The following is a 24,688-nucleotide window of genomic DNA, read 5'->3' as shown; positions in this document are numbered from 1 at the left end:
CAAGTTGTACCAGGGGAGGTCTAGATTGGGTATCAGGAAGAACTTTGTCATGGCAAAGGTGGTTAAACATTGGAACAGGCTGCCCAGGTGGAGGAGACCCCATCCCTGGAGGTATGTAAGAGATGCGTGAAGGTGGCCCTAAGGGACATGGTTTAGTGATGGGGCATGGTAGGTCAGGTTGATGGTTGGATTTTGTGATCTTGAAGGTCTTTTTCCAACCCGGATGACTCTACAGTTCTCTGACGATTAAGTCGATGGATGGATATGAGCTTTCAAACTCAACAGCACGCAAGTACTTCATAGAGCCAACCTTCCAGGGGAGTTTTAATGTGTTATAGAAACCAATGCAATCTACCTATTTAAAAGAAAAACGTAACCTACAGCTTTTCAGCAAACTGTGTGAAGGAAAAGTGAAAGATGGAAGCTGCTTTCTCCTTCAGTATGGCCCAAGTTGTGTTACTGGTCACTAGAAAACACCTTCCTGCGCAGCCTCACTGAAACCGTAGACAAAGCTTTATTCAACATGAGGAGAGGTAATAACTTCTGTCCCTATATGTTTTACTTTCCTCTTTCCTTCTCAAGTATTATGAACTTTACTTTGTTCTGGAACCCCAAGACTTTTTTTTTCCTCTGGGTTACCTTTAATTGCCTTCTGAAGTTTTGCTCGGGTACAAAAGGCATCTGTATGTTTAGGGACGGCTGGGTTACTTTGTGAAGAACACAGTTTGGCAAGCCGAGCACACATTAGTGATGCGAACAGTTGGTGGGTAAACTTGGAAGCATTTGTATGAACTTCTTGATGTCTTTGGCGCAAAAGACACTTGGATGTGAAATAGCCTGTTTTGTAGAAACAGAATGTCCTCTGTTGGTTTTTGTTTGTTGTTTATCCGTAACTTCTCTAATATTTCAAAAAAGCCATAAAGGACTGACAGATTACAAGTTGCATGAAATATCAAAGTAATTATTTACACTTTCATGCTTCTTTGTGCAGACATAAAGTAATAAATACCCATAAAGTCTCAGAAGTGACACTTATACAGCAGGGGATTCACAATTTTTTACGTGCTGGGATTTGTTTGTTTCTCCTTCTTTTAACTTTATGCTAATACCTGATATTCTTGTGTTTGTTTTTAAGTAAACTCCAAGAGCTTAAGCATGTTTATAAAGCGGCATCTGTTGAAAGGCAAACTTGTGGGATGCAGCAGCTTCTGTCTGGAGTTGACTGCTGAGGGGGAAAATAGCCTTTTCTGGCAGGGTCTTTGGTGATCACTGAATTTTGGTGGTGCTCTCGGCTGTCCTTTCAGGTGACTTGTGGAGAGCAGCTTCTAGTCTAAACTCTTGGGCTGTCCAAATCACTGTAGTGATGTGGCTTTCTTCCACGGTCTGTCCCAAATAACTGGGACAATAGCTGCTTTGTCACGCCAAGCAGCTGCATTTCCAAACAGGATGGTTTGTTCCTTCGGGTCTGCATGCTGTGGAGAGGTGAGGTTACTGTGCAATTGCAAAACCCATGGGTTTAAAGCCTGGAGTCCCTCCTGCTTCCAGATGAGATTCAAGCACCTTGTTTCTTAAAATGTCGTAGGGAATTTTCTTGCTGTGTTAGAACAAATCTAGAGTGTCACATATGGATCTTTTTCTCTTATTTTAATTCGTTGTCCTAAATGACTCAAGGGTCGGTGACAGATGGGAAGAGGGATAAAATGCAGGATTACATGAATGCAAAATTCATGTTTGGGCACTCGTGTAGGGTTTTAAGTCTAGCAGGTCTGTCAGGACTGGTTGAACTGTGCCACAGTGCTTAAAACGTGATGTTTCAATCTAAGTGGTTGTAATTCACTGTCTTTAAACAGAGAGAACGTGAGCTTGAGGAAGGAGTTGTTGGAACGAGCTTGTCTGGAGAGACCGCCGGGAGGAAGGAGGCAGGTGAAAAGAGAGAGATGATAACTGCAGCTCTGAGAGACGCGCTCACAAAGCAAGGTGAGGTTCTGTCAGCCTGGGCAGTAGTCCTGGATTAGTGGTGGGCTGTTAACAGAGCAAGTGAAAGCCTATTTTCTCTTAAAGATGCTGCTCTGGACTGTGAGTCCTGGTAGGCTCTAACCAGAGGCAAGAGAAATTAGGCTAGGGCTGTCTGTATCTGCATTCCACGGGGGAAGAAACTAAAGCTGTGTAATGCATCTCAGCGTGATGCACAGTAAAGTGTGGGGAGAGCAGCAGAATTCTCAGGGTATAATACTTCTGCTAAGTCAGCTTGAGATAGAAGATAGTCCTATGTGCCTCACACTCCTAAGTGTAGGCTTCTGTAAGAATATTTAAAGATCAGATTTGTTTCTGTCTTGCATTTTAGTTCCATGCTTTTATTTCAGTTTCAAATGCCTCTGATTTTTTGGCACTAAAACTTTATTTCCAAAAAGGATAGTCTATCCAACTTCATCTGCTAGATGATTAGGTTAGTGGCTCTCCTATGAGTTGTAATGAACAGTGTTAATGAGCTAACAGAGGACAAGTCTTTTAAAACAGAGGGCAAGCATGGGAGGAGCCAAGCCAACAGCAATGCAGTTCAAAACCCTCAGCTGTGAGTGGTAAAGCCAGGAGAAGAGTGATGTGAGCTGCCCTGTGCTGCTCTGTCACTGCAGTTAGAGACTAAAGGGAGCCTGTGTGATTTTTTTCAGGATGAGGGTACTCAGTTCTCTTGCCCGCTGAATCAATAACCTTTCTCCTGATGTGTCGGAAAAGGCACTTTGGTCACTGTAGTGGAGACACATCGCTGCAGAGCTGGGCTCTGAAGTTCTGACCACATTCTGTGTCAGTCCAGCAGCCGTGGGATCACAACACGTTTGCTCCACAGGATCTCTAGTTGTTCTTCAGCCTGAGGTTTTGTAGATGGCTGGTGTTGTGTTCTGCCTATTGTGTCTGACTCGTTTGGTTGTTTTTTCATTAACCTTAGTGCAGTTGTAAAACAGAGCTGTTCTTTCATTTGGCCTGCAGATTTAAAGAATCCAACAAAGGCTTCTTTAAAACGAGACTTGGAATAGTAGTGACCGTGCCTCATCCTCATGTCCACAGTGGCATTGCTGCTGGTTGGAGCCAGCGGAGGGCTGCAGGAGGCTGGTTCAATGCTTCTCAGCTTTGATTCCGAAGGCTGTGATATGGTGGCAGTTGCAGAGCAGCTTGAGAAGTCTTACAGGCTTGTATTTGTACTTGTTTTTGTTATTACTGTGTGTGATCAGAAAGGCTAATCACTCTGCCCACAAGGGTGTTGGGAAGATGGGTGAATTTGGCTGGCAGGGCTGGGGAGTGGGCTGCTGGAGACTTCTGGACTTCTTCTCACCTCCCTGCTTCTAGAGCTGGCCAGCAAGGAGCTGAGTGCGTGCTCTGCTGTGGGTCCCCTGTTTTGAGAGGGTAGGGGCCACTGCTTCCATGGGGGTGTACAGAGTGCCCCAGGCATCTCAGCTCCTGCATGAGGCGCCAGGAGCCCTAGAAGGGATGTAGAAGTGGCCTGTGGGTACTGACTTCTGGGGTGTGGGTGCATGGTTTTGAGCAACTGCCCTGCCTGGATGCTCTTCTCGGGGTGCAGTGCTCTGCCTTGGCTCTTTGTTAGGCCAGGGTGGTCACAGGGGTTGTTGTGGGAGCACTTCATGGCCCGGCTCGCTATGACCAGGTCGTTACTGGTTCCGTTTTGGGGAGTGAATGAAATGGTGGGGTATTAGTGCTGTACACAAGTGGTAGTTTGAAAAATAATGCTGGAGGGAAGGTCACATTGCTGCCGGATTTTTTTTTTTTGATGCAAAGGCATTTTCTCCAAATAACTGGGATTTCCTTGTGGTGTTCCAGAGACAGGAATTCATTATTCAGATAAGTTCTATTTTGAAAGTAAGTATTTCTCTATTCCTTTTGCATTCAGGGTAGTGCCAACAGTGGATCATCTGGTTGGGGGTCTCCTCACCTAAATCTGCAGTTTGAAAGGCTTAAAACTATTGTGCATGTAATTTCAGTTATGACTGCCTCTTGCTGATGCAACCCTCCCCTCCTTTCCTCTGCCTCTCACATAATTCTTTAATGGTTGCTTTTGGAAGAGAAATCTACCTTTCTCTTCTTGTGCTGTAGCTCTTTTCTGCAAATAATATGCCAGGACAAGCTTACGTGGCTACAAAAATAAAGCAACTCGCACCTTCCCTCGGCACCATCCCCCCCAAAATAACGGTGCAGTGTTGTCAGAAGATCATCGGATTTAGCGACAACTGGTTGCTTTGGGTATGGGTTCAGTGTCTCTTCAAGATTATCCCTAAGGGCATAATTAGCCCAAGAGAAGGAAAAAACAGTAGTAGTGATTCAGAAGAAAGCTGTTCTTTTGAACTGTAGTTGCATAACAGAAATAACAGAAGTTTGCCTTTGAACAGCATCTCTTCAGACTACTGTAACACTTTTATTTTTTAATCACCTTCAGACAAATTTAGCTCCTTCCTGTACGTAAACTGAGTATTGCTTAATAGTTTTATTTTAGCACTAGCAGTGGATTTCAGCTAAATATAATCTAAAATATTGAATTGTGTAGGTGTAAGCCCTTGTAGTTGTCTGGTTGCAAATACCTTTATAAAAGGTGCTCTGAAATAGCTGTTTCTTTGAAAGTCGTAGCTGGTCTTGTGCTGTGAGCAAATGCTGATTCCCTTCCCCTCGGTGTTCAGTCTTGCATAAAATACACATACAGCATGAACTACTTAGTACTTGCAAGTAACAAATATAGCTGGAAAGAGAGAGGGGCTGACAGTATGTTAATGCTTTAGTTGCCTCATCTGTTTAGGTTGATGTCATGAAATTAACTGAAAATAGAAGCAAACCTTTCATACGGATGTTTCCTGTGGTGATTAGTAGGCGCAGCCTAACTTACTTTCTCATTTGCTTTCTACAGTTGCTTGTAGAGTCTTGAAACAATCCTGGCTGGGCTGAAAGTTGTATTTTTTTCTTAATCTGCTCATACTCTCTTTCCAACATGTTCTTTGTTTTGTTCTCTTTAACTATGTGTACTGCTAAACACGACTGTTTCTTGTAACTGTGTAGTAGGTAATAACACAACAGGAATGGATTACAGTTACCCAAAGACAGACCCCACGGACATTTATTAAATTATTTTGTTGCTTCTTTGCTATTGCGAGTGCCGTTTTGCTGCAGCCCAGTTGGATTATCCTGCTTCTACTGGTTAAATGTGCCTAAAATTTAGCACCAGTGTGTCCATGATCTCTATTTCACTTGCGTCCAAAGGCAAGTGCTTATTCAGAGATGGCTGCTATCTGAAATAGTATGGGCTACTTCAGTAACTGCATTCTTTCATGCTCTGGCTTCCTGCTCGATGTAAAGATATGCTTTGAGCTGTTTTTCAGCGTGTATTAGAAATCTGGAGGCTGACTTCAGAAGAATATCGAAAACCGAGCTTTTCAAGTGCTTATCGATCTTGTTTGAGATTAGGTTTTCAGAAGTAGTGAAGTAGTCAGTAGCTTTTACTGCCCATTCTTGGACTGATTTTTTCAGTGCCTGCTGCTCTGAGCTTCTGACGGTCTCTGCTTGGCTCGTGCTGAGCTGTTAGTGCTCTGGCGTTGGGAATCAAATCCACTGCACGGAGAAGTTGCCCAGAGATCGGTGCTGCCGGATGTATGCTTCCGCGGGCTGTGCACCGAAATGTTTGTATGTGTCTTTGGGTTTTGGTGTGATTTATGTGTAGCTCTGAAACTCCAGGTGGCACTAACAGCTCACAGCTGGGTCGGGGATTATTATCACTGGTGCAGGCTCTGAAGTGTACCTCAGAATTCAGTTATTGGCTATGGGAAAATTAAAAATTAGTTTGAAAAACACAAAATTCTTCTGTGAATACCTGTGAGCAGGGTAAACGTAATGACTGAAACCAGGCAAAGTTAAGCCTGCTAGATTTTCTTGCTGTTCCTTAAAAATATTTGTGTAAACAAATGGGGAATACACAGTTAACGGGGAAGAATCCAGGAAGCAGAAGATGCTCAAGTCCCACAGTGTGGAAGCTGCCAAGAGCTGGTGGTGAGCTGACTGCAATACTAATGTGCTGGCGCAGATGTAGCAGCTTATCAGTAGCGGATTAGATAGCCAAAACTCAGCTTTGTGGGCCTGATTCTTCCCTTGTGTGCAGTTATTGGAGTTGGTGGTTACCCATATATAACAGAGGAAAACGAGTATAAGGTCACTTATATTTGAAGTTCACCCGTTATTTTTAGGTTTTGGAAGGGCTTTGGAGAGTATTGGTCTTTGAAATTAAGTCTATTAAGCTGGAACAAAGTACAAGATATATTCAGGCAAGGATAAAATTTGCTGTCCTTTCTTCATAACACAGCACTTTCCCCAAGCAAGGGATCACCATCTTTGTACAAATGGATATGTAGAGAAAGAAATGTGCTCAGAATGACTGAAAGTTTCGTTAAAAGCCAGCACAATCTCTTCTCTAATAACGTTAGTTCTCTGTGTGTTAGTTCGGGCTACTTAAGGAAAAGAGCTGTGCAGGCTGGTTGCCTTCTTCCACTTAAACCTTTTGACCTGGCAGGACAGTTTCTGCTAAAGCTGACACTGATTTTTAAGTTCTTAAAGATAGTGAGAACTTCCGAAATGTTTCAATTTTGAGAATTCAGGTTTTTGAATCTTCTTATGAACAAAGAGGAGAGATGGAGACGCTTCTTTCTCACTTAATGCCCAGACCTCCAAGCTATGCTCCATCGCGTTTGGTTGGCTGGTTGCTGCTGGTCGGCAAGGGTTTAGCTGTAGGCTGGGCACATTTGCTGCATCCTACGCAGTCATCAGGCCAGTCAAAATAGATAAAGGACGTGAGAGGAGCTGGAGTTACGAGGCAGGGGTACGGGAGGCACTGTGGGGATCTGAAGGTCTTCCACGGGAGGGTGGGTGGGTGAGAGGGCAGCCTGAGGTCCTGGCCATGGAGCTGTTGCTCTGTGCCGAGCTGGGGCTGCTGGCTGGGGCAGTGCAGGGCATGTTTCTGGGGAAGCTGGTTCTTCTTTGAGACAGCCTGTTCGAGAGTCCCACCACGTTTTCTCATGCTTTGCTTGCTTTTCAGCCAGAAAAAGGATTGGATCTGTTCTCCTCCTCAGTGGAGCTTGTCTTCCCAGCCTCCCAGAGGTGTAGGTCCTTCTGCTACTCAGTTAATTGAGTGGCTTGTCTTGCAGGTCTTTATCTGTGCAGTGTCTGGGAGCAATGGGGGGGTGACTTCTGTCCACAGCATGTTTGTTCTGTTCTCTGATGTGCTCTGGTGAATGCGGGTGGATGTCTGTGAAGATGGCTTTTTGGGGGTAGAGGGCAGCTGTTCTCATCTTGGGATGGCAAAGCCAGTGTGGAAGTTGGTGAAACTATCAGGGCTAAGGGGCTAATGGACATCCCATTTCTCAATCTCCTCCGTGGCAAGAGGTCTCAAGGACTTGCATTTGATTTGGAGGTTAAATTAAAATGGGATGAGCTGCCATGCTGTAGATGCCCATGGCCTCGCTTCTTGAAGACGAGGCATGCCTTGCTGGAGTTGCTTCTGGTGGAGGTCAAGAGCATCACTCCTTCATGGCAAACATTCTACAACAGCTCTGCAAATGGTCTGTCTTAGACTTTGCTTTGTCAAAGGTGCCAGGTACAGACAGGTTTTCTTTTGTTTTCCTTCAGCACTAGCTGATGCAGGTGAAAATATCAGTGGTCTCTGTGTGTGTCTGTCAAAAGCAGAATTTGACTAGATATCATACATTTGAGTATTGGAGGTTTTATATTAATTTGCCCTTGGTGCCCTGGCAGTTCAGTGCTGCAAAGGAAACAGTGCTCTTGGATTAAAATGGATACCTGGGTTTAAGTGAAAACCCAGACCTTAAGAATTTACTGTCTCCTTCATGGTCAGCTGTTGCTGCTGGAACTTACAGCTACTGGCATTCCCATCCTTGACCTTCACCAGTCTCATTTTCTTGATACTAGGTAGGTTTGGTTTGCCTGACATAGCAGCTGTGACTCTTGCAGTGGCTTAAGCAGGCTTTTGCTACAAGTTAAAAATGTTCAGGAAATTCCTCGTTCTCTTTATGATGAGAACGATCTGAAGCAGCGTTTTGGCAGCTCCACTGATGGAGCAAACTTTCCATCCAATTTTGAACTTAAATATCTTTGCATGTAAGGTATAGTCCTGCAATCCTTTATCATGTTCTTATATCTGCCACGAGTGCATGGAAGCAAGCTCTTCCACAACTTGCTAGCCTTTTGCTCCTTAAGAGCCATTTTTTCAAAAACGTTTTTGAAAAAAAAAAAAGGGGAGTTGACTCTGAGATGTGCTTTGCAAGGATTTCTTGAAGATTGAGCAGTGCTGGAAATACAACCAGAGGTTTTTCCTATCGTGCTTGGGCGATATGAAAAATTCCAATTCCCTGATCCTACTTCTTTCTATTCTGGTATAAATGCTGATATAATTTGAACAGCTTCCTTTCACAAATTACTCTTGTATTTTTCTTACTTGTTTTCTAACATTAGTCAGAATGCTGTCTCTTAGATGGTAGCTCGAGCGCAGCAATTGTTACAGCTTTTCAAAATGGTCCTTACGATGCTGGTGATGGATTACTGCTGTATTGTAACCTTCAGTTCGGGCCTTTTAACCAGCACACTTGCAAAACAGCAGGGAACTGGAAACTTTTCTCTGTAAACATTCCCCTAGTTTGAAGTTTTTTCTTTACTGAGTTTTCAGCTTTAATGAATAATCGTTGCTTCAAACCAGGTTTTTACTTAAGGAGATTGCTTGATAGAACCACGCTGATTTGTCAGCTGCATATTACTTCTTCCTCAGAAGAAAGCTTTCTGAAAGTCTTTTTTTCTTTTTTTTTTTTTGAAGCATAACGTGGTATTAGATTGGCTTTCACCATGCTTACAGTTACTGAATTCTCGCAGGGTGGTTAAGTCTTTCTGCCTTTTAGGGTCTTTTCAACCACTCATCTACTTGATTCTTTTATTTCAGATCTTTTCCTCTGTGCTTTCAAAGTCTTCCGTTGAAGCATGCTTTTGGTAGTGTAAACATCTGTACTGGAAGGTGCCCTCGGGTTTTCTCCTGGACATCTGGCTGTGTTAGGATAGTCAGAGGAATCTTAAAGTTGTGTACGTGACTATTGCAGGTGCATTTTTTTTAGACTACTAGCAGCTATGATGCTGCTTCTAATAAGTGGACAGTTGTACTAGTAGAAATTTGGTTTATCTTGGTTATTCTGCTTTCAGAATGAACATACTTGCTCACGTGTGCACATAGCTAATCCAAATTTGGAGGCTTGAACTTGTTACGTGACACCGGTAAAACAATCTAGCAAAGACATCACCAAAATACCTCGATTTCCTGTAATGCGAGATATGTATGTGTATATATACACAGTGGTGTACTGCCTCAGGTACATATCTGAGGCTGAAAGTTCACCAGTGTCCCTCAGTAAATCCTTAGAATTTCGGAGAATGAACCTTTAAAACTATTTACGTGATGGAGTTGAAATGCTGTAATAGTTTTAAACAGTTGCAGAACTGTTTTGCACTAGATGATGGAGCATTCACCATCTGTTACAGAGGCCATCTCTTTTGGTTAAAAGTCCGTCTGTGGTCTATTAAACTCCAGTTTGATTCTCAGGGCAAACAATCACCAAATGTTTATTGGCCTACTGCCTGATGAAACTAATTTCACCCAAAAGCTTGTTTAAAAGCTTAATTCAAGTCTTTATGACAGTGACACCGAATTTCAGAGAAGCTTGACAGGTTTCTGGGTCATCCAAAAGTTATTATCTAGCATGGGATCAACTAAAATACACGCTTGTGATCAGACATTGTGCCTTTACTCAGGAGTAGAGTTTATTATTTAACCTGCTGGTAATTTAAGGAGTCCTTTGAGTATTAGGCTGTAGATGAAATATGATGTTTCTGTTGAGCCTTAGGATCTGAAGATACGTAAGGATTATGAGCCCAGTCCCATTGAGACAATACAGTGTATTGTTTGGAGGGTGTTGCATCCAAATACTCACTTACAGTTATTGCTCCCAATAATACTTCCCAAGAGCAAGCTTAAGAAGTAAGTATGTGTGCTATGAGCCCTGGCACGCATAGGTGCAGACTCTGGGGCCGTCAGTAAGGTATGATTCAGCTACCACTTGTAGAAGAGCCTTGGCAGAGGCACCGTGGAGCTGTGGCACAGCTCGTGGCAGGGGTGGGCTGGCCTGAGCTCTCCCAGGGGTTGTTCCGCAGAAGCTGCTGCAGAAACGGAACGGGTGAGACCCTCAGGCTGGTTCTCTGGCGTGTTCTCTCCCAGGGCTGGTTTGAAGCTCAGCACTTCTTGGCTCCTGCATAATCCTTTGCGTTTTCTTCTTTTAGTCCAAACTAGGGGCTAAAATACAGTGCTCAAAGAAACAGGCTTTGGAGTCGGAGGGACTCTGCTCACAATAGATGTAAAGAGCGTACAGACGTGGTCGCTGATACTTGGTCTCATTTCCAAGCCTGAAAAAACGTGTCACGGCCCATGATCGCTGTGATGGCTTAGCAAGGTAACTGCGCTGTCTACCAGAGCAACCCGTGCAGTGAAGACTCGAATTCAAAAGCTTTGTGCGGTGCTTTTAAGAAGTTCTGCAAATATATGATGTTTCTTCCAGTAACTTTAGCTGTGACTCCTGGCAGCAGCGAGTAAGATGAGTAAGCCCCTTCTCATAGCTAAAGCTGGCTGAAGTTTGTAAGCCTCTGTTTTGATGTTGAACATGTACAATTTTCTTGGCCTTTATAGGAAGCTGTGGGCGCTCCACATGGTGGAAGTTGGTCTAAGTAACTAAGAGAAAATGTTGCAGCTTTGGGCTCCGGAGTTTGGCACCTTGTCCAGTTTAGCTGCTTCCTCTTTTCCCTTAAGCAACGCAGTGGTGGATTTGGGCAAGCATGCCCTAGTTCCAATTTAATTTTAATCTAAAACTTATTTTAAAGCAGCCACATTACTTCTGTTGACAATCTGAGAGAATAATCTTATGTGAACACTGTTGCCGGGTTCTGAGAAATACAAGAAGACGACTAGGGCTGCAGTGGTTGATATCAGCAGAGTCTGGCTTTCCCGTGCTCATCATATCCTGTAAGGATATGAATTCTAGCAGTACAGGGAGGTCTCTGAGATTAGACCTTGCTGGACAAGCCTTTTTGCAAAGAAATGCAAAAGAAATAAGCAGGAGAGACTCAGGGTAGGAGGAGATGATGTGATGCCGCCAAATTCAGTTGTGGGGATTTGGTTGTCTCAGGCAAGGATCAACAGGGAGATGCTACGTCCAGTCCTAGATGGCGACTTCAATATCACCCCTGGCTGTGCTGAATATCAGGTCCATGTCAGAAGTGCTGATCAGGGTTATATTGATGTCTTCTCCAGGAAAGGGCTGGATGATCAGCTTGGTAAAATACCAAGGCTTTTTGGGTTGCATCAGTTCTCTCTTCCTCGCTGCATTTACTTAACCCGGGCCTGTGTGCAGGGAGGATGAGTTTGAAATGTTGTCCATTCCTGCTGAGTTGAGGGGAGAGGGAGCTCAGGGCTTATTCTCGGGAACAGACTGAAGTCTCTGAACCTTCCCTTAACCTGGCTGTCCATCCCTTTGCCATTAAAAGGGGGTCCCCACCACTGGTTCCTGCCAAACACCCCCCTTGCTATGAACCAGCTGTTCACAGTCTCTTGGAGAGCTGATCAGGGAACAGATCAAGCTAAAACTGCGTTTGTCCACCCTCCCCCACAAGGTTAGAGGCTGCACAAGGAGACAGGAGCAACATCAGGTCAAGAAGTAAGAGGAGTCTGGTCAGATCTCTGCTGGATTTCAGTGGCAGAGTAGCGGAAGCAGCGTGCTCTAGATGCTGTGTGATTTCTTGTTAGCTGTGCATGTCTTCACACTGTTTAATTTCTAGCTGCTGCAGCTGTTACGGCATCTGCTGTCACTTTAGTTCCCGGCTGGCTCGCTGTCCTTGGAGGTGCAGGGGACTTTGGGGTGCTGTCACACTTCCCTGGGGCCCTGCTGCATGGTGACCAGTTCCAGGCAGGGTGGTTGTGCCCGTTATCGTTGTAGCAGGTGAAGGCTGCTTCTGTGAACAGGCTTTTTTCCCCCCCCTCTTGGGTTCATGCTAATTGGCAGGAAGGAGGCCTGATACCTGAAGTTTGATTTCCCTTGAAAGTGTTAATAAAAATACCAGCCCAAAGCTTCTGGTGGAGATGTGCTGGGTTTGGACAGCCAGGCCACACGGATGCGTAAATGCTACCGCGTGAGTGACACCACGAGGCTTCTCAAATCCCTCTTATTCTTACGCTGATTTCTGAAGTGATTTTTAATCCTTCAGACATATTGGTCTCTAAGCACTTTTTTCAAAGAAGAAAATAACCTAACTCAAGCAGTTTGGGTAATAATAGTACTTAGTGCTTAACGAACGCTGTAGAATTAATCCTTCTGGGCCAATAAATTTAAACAAAATTGTGTTGATCTTGGCTGGGGAGTGGGAAATGATGTGAAATCAGCTTTCCTCCGGGTGTGGAGTAGTGGCTGCCTTGCTTAGCTGGTTACTGTGGCTCTGTCACGGCCAGGGGAGATGGTGTGGGTGATGTTGGTGAACCCGTGAAGCTTGGGTTCAAACAGAGCCCAGCGTTTTGGTTCTTTTCCACCATTGCAGCTGCGCTGTCGATCAGATGTTGTTCTCCAGGCTTGGTCAGACCTCCTGAGGAGCAGGAATAGGTCTCCTTGGTCTTGAGGAAGAGTCAGGTCAGCAGTAACTGCTTAGGGCCAGGAGAACCTACTGGTGCCCTGTCCTGCTCCCTCCCATGCCCCATCCCTTGGGGTCAGTGCAGATGTCCCACACTGCTGTGCAGGGCTACCCTCTTACCTGGAGAAATCTTAAGGCCACCCCAGAATGACTCAGACAGAGCTGAGCAGTACAAATAGATCCCCTGTGGAAAAAACTGCTTCAAGGTAGCCAAAGTCCCTTGGGTGACCATGGCCTTTGCTCAGATGTGTGGGCTCCCAGAGTCAAGTGACGAGCGATGCGTGTGGGCATTCCAATCTTGGTGTTGCGTTTGAGCCAACAGGGAAAAGCAGCACTGAGATGGAGATCCTTAATAATTTTGTTACCTCTTATTATGTTTTGTGTGTCAGCTATTGCAGGCTGAAATTGATCGTTTGATTTACTTCTTGTCTTCAGGTTACAAGCTGATCGGAAGCCATTCTGGGGTGAAGCTCTGTCGGTGGACAAAGGTATGCTTTTTTCTCAGTTCATAAATAAATAAAAAGATAAAGCGAGAGACTTATTCAGGTATTACAATGTACAGGTGAAATACCCTTTAAAAATGTGATATTACCTGCAAGAAAACATTCTGTCTTACAGGCTGTAGTTCTGCATTTCAAGCTATTAAAAACTCGCTGCTAAGAGTGAGAACATGACTGTGGCAAAGAGCTGGGAACATCATTTTCTGTTGTTGTTTTTCCCATTTCTGCTGTCTGCTAAAACATCTCCTACCTACTAAAATATACGGCAGGAGCAGAACGCCACGGGAAAGTGGGAAGGTTTCATCATAGGTGTGAGGTCTTTTGAAACAAAGATGACAGTCCATTGCTACATTCAAACGAGTGCACAAGGGCACTCATTAAACCTGTTGTTCTGTGACTAACGCATCTGATTTGTAAGAGGCAATGCTCCTCCACTATTTTGCAACACTTGCCAAGGTCTAGATAGCAAAGTAACCGTCACTAGGAGTTTTTTAAATTTAGTCTTTGAGGGTGTGTGTATCTATAGCTGTACATCATATACATGTGGGTATATATATGTGTGTGTGTATGCATATATAGGTGGAAAAAAATCATCCCCCAAGTCCTGTAGTTGTAGGCTATGTAAGCCATTAGCTTGTCAAGTAGTTTGTTTGCAGGCTTAAAAACTTTTCCCAGTGGAGGTGCAGAGCCCTATAGAACAAACATCAGCTGCTTCAGTATGTTTGTTTCAGCTGTCCTCTGCAGGTCCCTGAGAAGTGGTTTGCAGCTCTGAAGTTGAAAGCTGGCCTGTAATGGTATACATTTGAGGAGTAACATTGATTTTAACGTGCTCCAGCCTTCAGCATTCACAGGATGATAAACCGGGAATCAGCATCTCATCAAAATGCCAGCGCATCTTTAATTCTTGAGCTGTGGCAGCGATCGGTTCCTTGGTCTCTCAGCTCTCTTTTTGCTGCATGATTAACTTTGTTTATTTTTGAAAAGAGCTCTTTGAATGGCAATCACCTAAGTGGGTGGCTGCAGTGAGGTTTTTATTGAAATGGCTGGTATCAATGAACTGTCTTATCAAAAGACTTGTTCTTGTGAACAGCTTTAAAGAGCCCACCGTTGTATTGTCATGAATATTTGAGACAGACTGATCCCAGTGATGCTTCCGCTGTTTACTCTTGCAAATATTTCTCTTCTATCATTTTTAGCGTCAGAGAAGGCCACGAAATGTTTAAAGAAAAACTTGTCAGACTTCAATGCTGTGACTGAGAGAAAACCAGAGAACCTATTTTTATTAAAGAACTGAAATTTAATGCAGCACTGTAAAGCCATTTCACAAAATAAATAGCAGCTCTGTGTGCTTAGATAGTACCATACTATTTTTAGCTTAAGCAGGAATTGAACATAAAGCCTTCTAATAAATTGAGCTGAAATTGGTTACAGGCAGTGGCTTTGACTCAGATTCACACCAATATGTGAGTGTCTTCAGGAGGTTTGTTCCAGATTTGTATCAGTGGAAAGCAGGAGCCAGGGCTACAAGGAATAGTATTAAGCAGCGCTCCACAGTGATATCTCAGATTAAAATGATTGTGTCTGTCGTATTCTGGAAAAGAGCATAAACCCTGCAAATTTAAGGAAGGGTCCAATTTGCCTGTTTTATGAAATCCATAATACAACTTGCTCTCCTAGAACTTGTGAGTCTCCTGAAACCTCTGTCATTTGAGGGATGGGTAGAATAAACAAGATTTTCTATTTTGTTTAATCTTCCAGCAATGCTGTACATATGTTAGGCATTACCTATTCTTTCCCTAGTGCTCAGTGGAAACTTTCTCTTGGATCACTAGGACACTTCAGGTAGAGGAAGACAGATTAAAAGTTATTATGTTATATTTCAAATTTTCTCTGGAGAGTGGTAAAGATCCTTTCTCATTTATTATTATTTAACTGAGATAATGAAAGACAGTCTTTGCTCCAAGCAACTTGCATGCTAAATAGGAGACAAATTCCAGTGGGAAGGCTGCTGCAGCTCTGTGAAGGAACGTGCGATGTCCTGCTGGAGCCAATGACTGGTGTGAATGAGGGTTTATAAGGTCAGGATATTTATTTAATTTAGTGCTAGAAGAAATGCTTTACTAGACAAATGGAAAGAATTGAGTGTTTCATAGTGCAGCCTTTAAATTGATCCTTGTTACTCTTTATTGGGCTCTTGCAATAATATTTCTTACAGCTTAAGTGGCTTTACCTGCTTTCTTCTGTTGGCTGGTTCAGTTAAAAGGTTCAGTGGAGCACACTTACGCTTTGGTGCTGCGAGTGAGAAGATGCTGACTGTCTGGGTAGATCCTTACAGAAACAAGGCATTTATGGTGTCGAGTTTAAAGCTGTGAGAGAGGAAACTTACACAATCAGACTGTATGCTGATGTGCTTATTAGGAATTTCTTAAAACAGACTGCGTCTGTCATTATTCTGACCTGTTGCATAGCTGTGACCTGGCTCGCCATACCCATCACAGGTGGCTGAACACCAAATTTACTAGTGATTGAAAACTGCAGGTATGCCCAGGGAGCAGACTTTACATCTTTACACTTGGTTTGGTTACAGATAGCGTGTTTCAACTTTCTCAGTATTTGTGTCTTTTTCTGCTTTCAGTCGATGCTTCGAGGCCGAGGCGGCTGCTACAAGCACACGTTTTATGGAATTGAGAGCCATCGCTGCATGGAAGCCACGCCGAGCCTTGCTTGTGCCAACAAATGTGTGTTTTGCTGGAGGTAAAATACTGTTGCAGTTTTACTTTGGGGGGAGATCACCTGGTCATGTATTACAGTCTTTCTGTGCTATTGCACGTGGGGAGAGGAATGCTGTACTGTGAACAGCAATGCAAGAAACAGGGCAATAGCTACATAAGAGGGATGTCTGTTTGTCCACGGTGCTAATCCTATGCCCTGCTCCGCTCAACTGTGTGGGCCAGCTGGGCTTTGTTCTGCACCACTCCGTCCCTGTCCTTATCCTCAAACATAGGGCAGTGTCATTCATGTGTCCTTTTCCACTTGGAAGTGTGAGGAGGAGGAGTGAGGAAGGGAGCTGTGCTCACCCCTGCCTTCATGCCTCTGCCTGCACTCCTCTTTGGAGAGCTGTGGAGCCCATGGCTTGGGACTGGTAGGGCCTGAGGTAGGTGGGTGGGAGACTCCATTTCCTAGAGGCTGAATAAGATCTGATGGCTCCCCAGCACTACCTTCCCTAGAGCAGGGTCCTCTGTAGCCATGTCTTGGGCCCCAGCAAGTTCAGACCATCTGGTGGAAGGAGAAATCAGGGAGACAGGAGATGGGCTCTTCTCCATCTGCTGCCCACAAGTCCCTCTGCACCTTGCTCTGAAAGGGTTGGCAAGAGCCAGCACTTGACAGCGGTATGGTTCCCTCTTGAGGTCACTGTCTGGGACTGGCTCGTGGTGCTTTGGAGCACATGGACAGGCCCTCATGTTGTGCGAAGCCACCAAGGTGCTAAATATTTTGTTTTCTTTGAAAACAAAATATTTTCTTTCTTTTTCTTACCTTCACCCTGCAATTCACATTCTCAGTGAGTGAAAAGTGATGATTTCATAACTGTTGCCTTTCTAAAACAGTAGTTAATAAATGATTTTCCATTTTAGTTAGTAAAGTGACCTTTTTCTCAAAGGAATTACTTCACTGTCATTTCTCTGAAGGAAATGAGCTTTGCCTGGATCTGAACTGTCAGCTCCTCTAGCACTGCTAACTCACCAAAATGCCTGGATTTCAGAGGGAGTTTTTTGCCAGGCTGGGGGAGTGCAGGAGGGGATCGGTGAGACTGAGAAGCTCAGCAGAAATAAAAGCAATGACGTGAAAGTGTACTGAGTGGGAGGACACAGAGGTTATTCTTTGAGCTCTTTTGTCTTCTGCCTTGCTAGCTATTTCAAACCATGGGGGCTGCACGTCCTCTGCTATTTGTCTACCCTAGGGGGCTGGCTGCCAGCAGCAGCTATTCCATCCCTAAGCCTGGGTGTCCAACGTACCAGTATTTCCATGCCGAAACAGCTGCATTTCTGAGTACTGTTTCCTGTCCCTCATAGTCATCAAGTTTTAATAATGCAAACATGTCAAGAGAATATTTAAATGACAGCATCCATGCAAAAGTGCTGCTGAAACTTTGAATGCACTTTGAAGCTGCCTTCCATATTAGTATTAAGTATAAGCATCAGATACCACTTGTCCTGTTAAGTTTGCATTTGGGAGCCTATTCCAGAATGTTAATTGGTGCTCTTGATCGGCTTTCATTGTATCCTGGCTTGAAAGGACAGCAAATGGCATGTTTAATGTGCAAGTATCTCCACTTTTCTTCAGAGCCTGTAATAACAATCTTATGTCTGCAACGGAAAATGTACTGCTTATTCCTTTTTTCCAAGTATCAGCTAGCAGTGGTGCATTTAGTTCTGCAGTGGTGGCTGTACTGCTAGGAGGAAGATTGCCATGCGTATTATTGTCCCTCTGTCCCTACACAGAAGGTACATCATAAACAGCAAATAGAAAGCAATAACATCACCAAAACATAGTGTTTTGTTCCTAGTATTGCACTGCAGACCATTTAATGCTGTTCCCCTTCAAAATGACCCAACTCTGGTATTTCTTAGCAGCAGTACCCCAGCCTGTGTCTAGAGTATGGGGCTGAGCTGGAGAGGTCAAACAAGTGTAAATTAGGATAAATTGCAAAGTGCGATACCTTCCATGTGACTCATCGTTCTGGAGGTGTCATTTGGCACTTTGAGAAGAATCCTGGAAACATGTAGCTCTAATCATACTGAGTGCTGGAATGCTTTTTTTGCTAATGGTAACAACCTGAATGCAAGCAAATAGCTTTCCAGAGGACTGTGCCGAAAAACTTTCTCATTCACCTTCAGTGGGCGAAATGGGTTGCAGTTGTTGGACTTGTCCACGTGGACAGCAGCTGTTTGCTCGTCTCCAACCTCTGGATTTGAAGACTTAAGGTTCAGTTTGCATCTCATCTCACGGCTCATTTTATGTACACCTTAAGCTTGACATAAACCAGAACTGTCACTGAAAGTAGCTTTCTCCCCAGCTTTGGCAGTGCTTTCAGACCCTGTGCTTGTGCTGCTACAATCCTTCCCGTGGCTGCGAGCTGCGCCAGGTCCGGTCAGTTGGATGAAAGGGGAATTCCTCGTCCACTTCCATCGTTACCTGTTGCGTGTCGACACAGTTCACAAATATCCGGCAATATCTACACACTTCTTACTTTAAACCCACCACTCCTTGCAGATGCTTAATTATGTGAGGCTGAATGCAGAATTACAGGCACCAGTGGCTGGGTAGTATAAATATATTACCTTCTTATTAGCAGTTACCATCTGTACTGTTGGAGACGTAGGAAACGATAGTTTTGATCTACAGTTGGCAAAATGTTTTTAATACAGGTTTTATGCTTTGCTGGCCTTGTTGTGCAGCTCTGTGCACTAAGCTGCAGATAAGACTGCTGTGATTTTTTTTTTCCTTGATCCCTTTCAGGATTTTGACATTTGTAGAGGCTGCCAGTACTTCCAGCTGCATAACTCACTGCGGCTCTCCCAGGATCACTGAGGAAAAGGCCGAGGAGCCTGTTTGTTTTCTCTTCCTCACTTTGGCAAGAAATGCTGTAGTTCAGCAGCGTTCCTTGGGAATTGGATGTCATTGCAGCTGGCTGGTCATGACTGATGCGTTCTGGCCTCAGACCAGGCATCGCGGGTGGAGCCAACCCCCAAACACTTGGACGGTTGGGCTGCCTTATAAAAGATGCAGCTTGACTGTGCTCTAGAGACCTTCCTCCTCCTGGTCGGTGGGCAGCCTGCCTGTGCCCCCCTGCTGGGCTGGCCGCTGGCCCTTGCTTCCATTCCCCTCTTGTGGCCGGTGGTTTGTTGGTGCAGGTTCGCCATGTGGCAGGTCGTTCGTTTGTCTGTTGTTCCCCCGCAAGGCAGCAGTCACGCGGTGTTGCAATAAAAGCAAGAGGGGGTAAAAAATACAAAAACCAAACCCAACAAATGTTAGTTACGGCAACATCCCTAACTCATAACTCTCCCTACAGAACTAGTCCGTCACTATCCATTATTGCACTCGGTTGGTCTCGCTGCTTGTAGTGTCTCTTTAGCTTAATTGTCTAAATGGAAATGTGCAAATGACCAAATCTCTTAATCAATTAGAGCAAGTGTGGGGACTGAGGCTTTCTGACACTCTGTACTGCGGCACAACCACCAGGCAAACCTGATTTGATTATGTCCTCTGGCTGAGTGTCTAAAACACGATCAATTTTTGTGGAGCGATGGAACAGCTAAATAAGATTTAAATTAATAGGCTTTATTTTGCATCTGAGGAGGAGGCAAACCAGACAGAATAAAATATCCCATAAAGAAATGTGTTCATATTTCTTCTTTTGTAGCTTTATATTGTTTGTACCTGTACTTGAAGGCTCCAGCTTTAACTTGTACAGTAGGCAACAGCTGAAACTGTTTGGACTGTCTGAATATGCGTGGACAAAAGCCAGTGATCACAGTAAGCCCTGCAAAATGAAGAGATTAAAAAAACATAATATTAATCTTCTACAGGAGAGGTGCTTGAAAACTGAAAACAGATCAAAACAAAGTTTATTTTCCTTAAAGAACTACTCCAGAGGTGAAGTTTGTTAGGGAAATATGAAATATGATATCAAAGGAGCTGACAGCAATGCAGATTTGTAAAATACGTTTGGAACCTGAGCCTGGAAGTTCAGGAAACCTTTTGGCATCTCCAGCCACCTGTCCTTGCTTCAATAAAGCGAGACTCTTCTCCCAGCAAAAGTATAATTCTCCTATTTTTGTTTACAGAATTGTAGTAGTATATAGTGACGTGTTCATCCTTTTCGGTATTATTTTTTTCACTGGTTTATTTACCTGGAGGTAACCACGTAAATGGAAGGGGAGGGGCAGATGTCAGAATATAGCTGGCTCATCCTTGGTAAAATCTGAACCAATGTCACAAGTAATTTCTGAACACAAAGATTTTTACATTAGATGGAGCAGGGAATGTTTCTCTTGGTGCCTTTATGTGCTGCTCTGCCAGCACTGCAGTCGCCTGTTAGGGATTTTTCTTGTGGAAACGCTTTGGTGGGGTCCGTCGGGTGAGGTGGGAGCAAGCCCCTGGGTCTCGCTTGGCTGGGGGCTTCTGTGCCGGCACACGGGAGCACTGGGGCTCTGCTGAGGCACTGTCGGTGCCTTTGGTGCTTGTTGTTAGAGCAGGATGGAGTCGTGTCAGTTGCTCTTTGCTGCACTAAAGACAGACCGCACTGCGAAGCGTGGTCCTTGGTAATGGTTGGATGCTGGTTTGCCAAATCCAGGCATGGAAGCATGGAGGTAAAGTCACTGTAAATGACCTCGAGGTCAGTAAAACCCCGGTGTGGCATCTACCGGGGAGGGCTCCCAGCTCACGCTGTGCAGTGAGGAGCATTTTCATTGCCATTGTTATGTAAAAGGATCACAGGGGAACAAAAAATAGCCTGCCAGCACTTCCTGGGGCTGAAGTCTGTGCTTTTCATCTCGCAGCCGCGTGCATTTTTGGGTTCTTGGACTTGTTGCTGGCTTTTGTAGCTGCCATTGCCAATCTGTGTATTTATGGCATTAGTAGTGACTATAACCAGATCACTGGCTATGAAATGCTTACGTATGTCTTGTTAGGTATCGTAGGTGACTTGGTAGCCAGTTACAGCAATGGGTAACTTGATGGAGCGATCGCGGGCTCTGAAAGCGACCCTGCACATCCAGAGGGGCTAACTTTGGGATGGTTTCTTACGTTGTGCTGAGCACGGTGCCTGTTCCTGCTGGGAAGGAACAAAATACCCTGACACAGCCCCTGGCAGGCCTCTGGGAGGTGCTCAGCAGCACCGGCTGTTCCATCAACTGTGCCCTGCTTATAAAAGGTGAGCGTTTCTGAGGTCTGAGGGGTGGGGTGTAATTCTTCAGCATGGCACGTCTTCTGTCCTTAAGACTTTGGAAATGTGAAGGGGAGCTTCCTGGGGAAGCTTCCTGGGGAAGCGCTCTGAGCTGCTGGATTTGGGATGAAAAAATAAATCAACCATGGCTTTTTCAGCTGTTTCTGAAAAATCATTTTTTACCGAAATTGATTTTAAAACATGGAAGTCCAAGTTTTCTTTCTAAAATACTCACTATTTTGTCACTGTTAAAATGAGTTTTCTTTGGATATTTAGAGATCCAAAATTTGATCTTGGACTTATTTCCCCAGTGTTTTCTTCTCTAAAATAGCTTATTCCTACATACTGGTGAGTTAATGCCATGCCTTTTGAAAAAAATTTTCTTTTTTTTCCCGAATTTATTCATTAGAAACTATTTTTCTCACTCCTAAACCTAACAAAAGGCTTCTCAAAGCAACACGAAAAAAATGATTTCATGGGAAGTTTCTGTAGGTACATTGTTCCTTTTCCTCAGACAGCAGTCTAGATAAGAACAAAAAGTAAAAATGCCCATCAACTTACTTTTTTCTTTTCTTTTTAAAGCGAGTGTTGTCTGATTTGTAAAACAAATAATGTGAGACATGAAGTCTCTGGTGCATCCCCTGCGGAGGGCAGTTTCAGGCGTGCCTGCGTCAGTCCTGAGGGCTGCGTGCTGCCTGTGCTTAGAGGCACGAAGCAGCGATGCCCTCGCAGCGTGCTGCAGCGTTGTTCTACCAGTCCCCCTGCAGACCCAGGCATCCCTCCTCGCTCTTGTTTTGAGATCATTTGTGATTCTGCACGCCCGGAGAACAGCCCGTCCTCGCTACCCCATCCCTCGTGGTGGAGGCGCTCCCCAGCTCTTTGCCTCCCCGTGCTGCGTTTTGCGGTCGGCGGCAGGTTACGGCTGCTTGGCACCAGCAGGGCGGTGATGTCCTCAGCCAGGCGGTGATCTGTTCCTAATGGCATGCTGTGGGTTTGCGTCTCCAGATGTGTTGGTTCCACCTGGGGCTGTGGCAAGCCTGCCTCCCCTGCTGCTCAGCTCTAAGAAACCGCTGAATGGGGCCAGCTCCGCACACTGCCCTGCAGCTGCCCTTCTGGCCAGGTCTGGTGGCCTTCTGAACCAGTGGTGACTGATCACTGCTCTAAGTTTTCCACCATGATAGTGTGCTCTCTTGAAAATAGTGCCTTCTACAGAACATTTCTTGGGTCAAATTGTAAGAGTATTGGGTAAATCAGAGTCCAAAGCTTGAACTCTTCTCTTTCTCCTTTGCCTACAAGGCCCCGTGGTGGTCTTGGTGTGAAATGTTCTCTGTTGGCTGTTAGCATCTCTGGGCTGTTTTCTCGAGGGGGTGTGGAAATCACAAACACTTAGTCCATTGTGTCCCAAGGAATTCAAAGTTAAGAGGGGCTGGTACAGAAATCCTTGATTCCTGCTAAAGCAGGCATTGTACTTGCAGTCTTGTAGTCTTTTTGAAGTTGCTTTTCTGTGTTGGCCACAAACTTTCAGCTTACTGCTGCCCACCGTGATGCTCCATCAGCTGGTTCATCCAGCACGTTCCAGGGCAAGGTTACCACCCGAGTAAAAACACTTTTTAGAGAAGTATAATTAATTTGTCCTTTCCTAGTCTCATCTAGTTTGTCCCTTAGTCATTAGGAAGAAGTAAAAGAAGAGGTGCCAACACTTCTGGTCATCACAGAGGAAAAAGCTTTGCGTCCTTGTGTGTGGGCCAAACTTTTTCCTTGATTGTCTGCTTGCTCCTCATGTCAGTACAGGGAGAGGCTTTCTCGTTGGCCCTTTTGTACATCCTTTGCTAGGTGTATCATACTCTGTGCATTGATCTCTCTGATTGTGACCCTGTGTTCTGAAGTTCTTACTTTTTTTTTTTCTCAGCTGGAGGATTGCAAGGTTGCGGAAGAGCCTGTGATTCTGCCGGATTGGTTTCTTGTTACACTTGGCTTTTTATTGCCACAGTTTGCACTTCTGCCTTAATAGAGTTTAAAAACCTGCTAGTTCTCCAGAGCTCGTTTACCCTTCAACATTTCTCCTCTAGGACCTCACCTGCTGGTTCTCAGGGATCATTGAGATCTGCTGTCTTGAACCCTCTTGTTTTTGTTCTGCTTTTTCCTTCCTGTCCCTTCCTGGGAATCACGGACTTTGTCCTTTCATGATCACTGCCACCAGTGTTCCCTCACCTTTGTGTTCTCTGCCAGGTATCGACCGACATCAGTCGCTGGAGTAAAGGATACTTTATACCTGTGCTATGGTTTCCCACAAAGTCTCTTGAAAGACTTCATAATGCTAACCTTTGCTCATAGAAGAAAGCAAACATTTTAAAAGAGGGTCGTTGGTTTCTTCTGGCCATGCTGGGAGTTGATTGCAAAATAAACTTTCATTTAAGAGCCCAGACTTTCAGGCTCTCATCCTAAGCCCATCTGTACTCATGGTTTCACCCTGACAGAAGGCAAATAGGCACAAACTCAGACACTTCTGGTCCTTTTAAAAGGATTTCCTTTATAAACAAGCTGTAGTTTCTTAGCGGGGAGAGAACACCTCTAGTTTTGTAAAGAAGTAACTGTAAATTCCCCTGGCATTTTCCATCATTAGAATTAGCGGTGTTGAATGAACCTGTCCTGAAAATAAAGCAAAAGCTGCTTTACTGAAATCATACCCCGGCAGCTGGGGATGGGGATGCAGTGCCTCACTGAAGCATCCGCCTTTCTCACGGAGGTCTGAGTGGGGGCATGCTGGTGCCACTGCCAAATAACACTGGTAGATCAGAGATCTGATGAGTGTGCAAACAAGGCTGGTTGGTGGCAGTCCTTGTTAGCTGGGGAAGAGCTGGAGTTAGCCGAGAGCTCACCATCATCGATTTGCCTTAGTGGGGTGCTGGGGCAGCGATGGCTTGTCTCCAAAGGGTCAGATCAAACGTTCCACACTCAAATTCCAACACAGTAAGAGCTTTCGTGTGTGTGTGCGGTTTTGGGTAGGACTTCTTTCTGTGCGGTGTTATTTTGGGATGGAAAGAAGTATCACGCGTAGTTACCTGCTCAAGGCTTGAGTAGCTGGTGGGGCAGGGGGTGACTGCCTGCAGGGGAGTGGGAAGGTGACGGGGAAAGTCGGTCTCTGCTGGGGACTGCGAAACAATCTCATTGCTTTGTGCCCTGGGAGAAATGAAGCTGCTTTTCGCCAAATGAGCTTTGTAGACATGACCCAGTATGTTTAATAAACAGAATGTGCTAAAAATTCAAGGGCTGTTAGACAGTAGTAATTAATAGTTGTCCAGTGTGCGTTAAGAGCCTGTTGATTTTCTGCCAGCTTGCCCTATTAAATATATGGGGTACAAGCTATGTAGTTAAACATGTAAGTGTTTTATAAATGCCTTTTTATAGCTGGCATTCAGAAAACTTTCCATGTTGGCAGCATTTTTAAAAAAAAGTCCAAAAAAGAAAGCTGTTTTAG

At 44.6% G+C, this 24,688-nt stretch overlaps 1 protein-coding gene across 5 annotated transcripts in view; it reads left to right on the top strand.

Moving 5' to 3' along the window:
* TYW1B (tRNA-yW synthesizing protein 1 homolog B) overlaps positions 1-24,688 on the top strand; it is a 107,695-nt gene that overhangs the window by 20,678 nt on the left and 62,329 nt on the right. For 4 of the 5 annotated variants that reach the window (XR_014574114.1, XM_083805799.1, XM_083805800.1 and 1 more), the window contains exons 9-11: positions 1,851-1,977; positions 13,201-13,253; positions 15,901-16,019. Coding sequence is in view for 4 of the 5 variants with exons in the window: in XM_083805799.1 (XP_083661925.1) it covers positions 1,851-1,977; positions 13,201-13,253; positions 15,901-16,019 (299 nt within the window). In the remaining variant the exon portion in view is untranslated. The remainder of the gene's footprint in view (positions 1-1,850; positions 1,978-13,200; positions 13,254-15,900; positions 16,020-24,688) is intronic. The other variant, XM_083805802.1, reaches the window with a different exon arrangement.

This window comes from Anser anser (assembly GCF_964211835.1).
Source record: "Anser anser genome assembly, chromosome: 20".
Lineage (NCBI taxonomy): Eukaryota > Metazoa > Chordata > Aves > Anseriformes > Anatidae > Anser > Anser anser.
The sequence above is the reverse complement of the archived record's forward strand: the minus strand, read 5'-3'. Positions and strand labels throughout refer to the sequence as shown.